Source organism: Cydia splendana, unplaced genomic scaffold (assembly GCF_910591565.1).
Source record: "Cydia splendana unplaced genomic scaffold, ilCydSple1.2 scaffold_86_ctg1, whole genome shotgun sequence".
Classification (NCBI taxonomy): domain Eukaryota; kingdom Metazoa; phylum Arthropoda; class Insecta; order Lepidoptera; family Tortricidae; genus Cydia; species Cydia splendana.
Window position 1 is genome coordinate 501421 of NW_026946908.1, and position 4010 is coordinate 505430.

The following is a 4010-nucleotide window of genomic DNA, read 5'->3' on the forward strand; positions in this document are numbered from 1 at the left end:
GATCCTCACTAGTTTGATGAGAAACATTATAGGTATGTAACACGGGCAATATTCAATCCTACTTCCTACTAATATTATAAATGCGATATAATATTTAAGTTATATGATAAATCTGGGAGACGGCAGATTACACAGTTATTTTTTCCGTTATCAGTTCCGACAAATATGTAGTAGCTGGTAAAGGTATACGCAAAGATGTACGACGTGAGTACGAAGATGTGTATAGTATGAGTATGGTGTGGTTACGAGTATGGTATGAATATGAATATGGTATAGGTGCGAAGGTGCGGGTATATTAGTAGCGGGTATCACGGGTATGTGCTCTAATTTTGAAGATATAATTTTACAAGGCTGCCATTTTCATGTTGGGCAAATTATAAATATATTGGTAACAATAATTTTACTTACTAAGCTGTTCATTTCTGTGTAGGGTCGCAGTTCTAACCTAACCTAAACCTACTTTGAAAGCCGTTCGTTTCTGTGTGGGATCGCAGTTCTAACCTAACCTAAACCTACTTTCATAGCCGTTCGTTTCTGTGTGGGATCGCAGTTCTAACCTAACCTAAACCTACTTTGAAAGCCGTTTGTTTCTGTGTGGGGTCGCAGTTCTAACCTAACCTAAACCTACTTTGAAAGCCGTTCGTTTCTGTGTGGGGTCGCAATTCTAACCTAACCTAAACCTACTTTAAAAGCCGTTCGTTTCTGTGTGGGGTCGCAGTTCTAACCTAACCTAAACCTACTTTGAAAGCAGTTCGTTTCTGTGTGGGGTCGCAGTTCTAACCTAACCTAAACCGACTTTGATAGCCGTTTTACATGGGGGGGAGCGTTTCAGCAAGATTGATCTTTCGCAGGCATACGCACGATTTGAGCTCGATGAATCAAAAAAGTACACGGTAATAAATACTCACAAGGGGTTATTTATGTACAACCGCTTAGTGTACGGCCTGTCATCTAGCCCCGGAATATTCCAAAGACATTTAGAACAATTATTTGCTGACCTGCCGCACGTGGGCGTATTTTTGGATGATGTCATTATTACGGGTAGCAATACGAAATCCCACGTGGACAACTTATATAAAGTATTTGAGCGATTGCAGGCAAATGGTTTGCGGGTCAGAAAAGATAAGTGCGCGTTCTTTGAAGAGTCGATTAATTATTTGGGGCACGTCATCAGCAAGGAGGGTGTCCATACGTGTCCGGATAAGGTAAGGGCCATCATGAATACCCCGGCACCTAGCAACGTGTCTGAGGTTCGGGCGTTCGTGGGTATGATAATGTATTACGCGAAGTTTATAAAAAACGTGAGTACCTTGCTTACACCCTTGTATAACTTGTTAAAGGCCGGAACCAAGTTTGTTTGGAGCGCGAGTTGTCAGGAGGCGTTCGTCAAAGTCAAACAAGTGCTGACTTCGAGTGAAGTTTTGGTGCACTATTCGGGTTCTCTGCCGTTAGTTCTGACATCAGATGCATCCGGGGTGGGGATAGGGTCCGTTATATCGCACCTCACGCCAGAGGGCGAGCGACCGGTGGCTTATGCGTCGCGTACGCTTACCCCGGCCGAACGGGCGTACGCGCAGATTGATAGGGAAGCGTTAGCTTTAGTGTACGGTATACGGAAATTTCACCAATATTTATACGGTCGTAAATTTATATTGAGGACAGATCACAAGCCGCTCACATACATCTTTGGCGATAAAGTAGGCATCCCGGTGATGGCGGCGTCTCGATTGCAGCGCTGGGCGATTTTGTTGTCAGGATATAATTATGAAATTGAATACGTACCTTCAAGTAAAAACTGTGCTGACGCGTTATCGAGGCTGCCGCAAGGAGGTCAAGATCAGAAACAAAATCAGGAGGTAACTTACCTTAATTTTGTGGAAGATTTTTTACCTGTAACTAACGAACAAGTTAAGTCCGCTACGTCACGTGACGTAATTTTAAGTAGGGTGTTGGCGTATGTGCAGTCAGGCTGGCCGACATCGTGTCAAGATGAAGAGATCAAACCTTTCCCATTAAGGCGCCACGAGATGTATGTAGAGCGAGGTTGCTTAATGTGGGGTTACCGGGTGGTGGTACCAGCAATTTTGAGGGAAGCAGTTCTCAAGCAGCTTCACGTTAGTCATATGGGCATAGTAAAGACTAAGGCCTTAGCTCGTAGTTACGTGTGGTGGCCCAATATTGACGCCGATGTGGAAGCGCAGTGTAGGCAGTGTGAAACCTGTGCCGCGGAGGCGCCGGCGCCGGCGCATGCACCTCCGAGCCCTTGGCCTTACTCAACCCACGTCTGGAGTAGGCTACATGTAGATTTTTTGGGGCCATTCAAGGGAAAAACGTTCTTAGTACTTATAGATTCGAGTTCAAAGTGGCTGGAAATATTTGAAATGGCTAAAACGAACGCAGGGGCAGTGATTAAAGAACTAAGAGCAACTTTCGCGCGTTTTGGGTTGCCAAGAGAATTAGTATCAGACCAGGGTCCACCGTTCACGAGTAATGAATTCAAACATTTCCTGGTAACTAATGGCATAAAACAGTCTTTCTCTCCAATATACCATCCAGCATCGAACGGGGCCGCGGAAAATGCTGTGAAATTATGTAAACGTGCGATTAGCAAGGCTTTTAGAGAGCGTACGGATGTCGACGCGGCACTGCAAACTTATCTCATGGCATACAGGAATAGCATGCATAGTACAACAGGGGAGAGTCCGGCGATGCTTTTGCAGCGGAGGTCGTTACGTTCACGGTTAGATTTGCTTCGCAGCGAGAGTGCGCTGGAGAAACGGGTTAGTTCGGCCCAGCAGCGGCAGATCGAAAACGCAGGCGGTACGCAGCGTCACTTTCAGCCTGGGGACGCGGTTTGGGCTCGCGATTATACCGGTAACGACAAATGGGTTAGAGGTACGGTGCTGGGTGCCGAAGGTTCGCGGAGATACACCTTAGATAGCGGAAGCGGTAGATCGGTTCTTAGGCATGTTGATCAAATCAGACGGAGATCTAGGTTATCGACTGTACCTTGTCCTGAAGAGCTCAATGAGACTAACGAGCGGTTGCCAGGGGCTGAGTACGGCGTCGCGCGCTCTAGCCAGCAGACGGAAGTGGGCGAAGGAAACGTGCAGCCTTTACAAAAGGAAGAAGTAACAAGTGCTGAAACTAGTGAGACAAATGTGGCTTGTGCGCCTCCTCCACGTCCGTCTCCTCCGCCACAGCGCCGATCCCCGCTGGTCCTCAGGCCTTTACCGAACAGAATTCGTAAGCTAGAAATAGATTAATATCTACGAGTTAAATTTATGTGAGAGGAGCATAGATAGTTAGTAAATAAGGTCTTACAATTAGATAGGTATAGATTTGTTTAGGATAAAAAGTTGTAAAAATTTCTTTGTAATAATTTCATTCTTTATAACTTCTTTTAAGTAGATTATTTCAAGGTTTAGAGATTAAGAAGGGAGGTGTGATATATGTATAAGTATATACGATGTGGGTACACCTAGATTATGTTTACTTAGGTATAAGGTAGTTGTAGTTTGTCAGTCTTTAATTAAACCTCCTACGAATCGCATCAAGTGTTTGTACTGCTGATACCTAGACTTCCTAGTTCCTATGTTCCTGGATTTTACAGTTTCTGTGTGGGGTCGCAGTTCTAACCTAACCTAAACCGACTTTGATAGCCGTTCGTTTCTGTGTGGGGTCGCAGTTCTAACATTAACCTAAATCTAAAATTCTTACAACAGAAAAATGTATAAATGTGTAGTACGACATATAAAAATGTATTAACAAATGAATTGCAATGTTTAGTAGTTGTGCCAATTAAAATAATTTGAAACGAATTAGCGATCAAGTAATATTCGTTGAATAGTATTTCTACGCACTAAGAAAAATTGAAATAAATAGTATATGAAACAAATTAACGCCAAACAATATTACTAGTACTAACGTTTCGATGAATCGTTGTCGATGCAATAATATTCGATGAAAAGTTTGTCGGCAAAACAAGGGTACACCGTTGGTTTGTGTGT

The 4010-nt window shown here is 43.8% G+C and overlaps 1 protein-coding gene across 1 annotated transcript; it reads left to right on the forward strand.

Annotated features, from left to right (window-relative positions):
• The first annotated feature begins 920 nt into the window (after positions 1-920).
• LOC134805935 (uncharacterized protein K02A2.6-like) lies at positions 921-3266 on the forward strand. The gene has a single exon (XM_063779121.1). It carries the CDS (start codon positions 921-923, stop codon positions 3264-3266), a length of 2346 nt encoding a protein of 781 aa, XP_063635191.1.
• Positions 3267-4010: the final 744 nt, after the last annotated feature.

Coding starts and splice junctions, on each gene's coding strand:
- LOC134805935 (XM_063779121.1), top strand. CDS start 921: ATGTACAACCGCTTAGTGTACGGCCTGTCATCTAGCCCCGGAATATTC.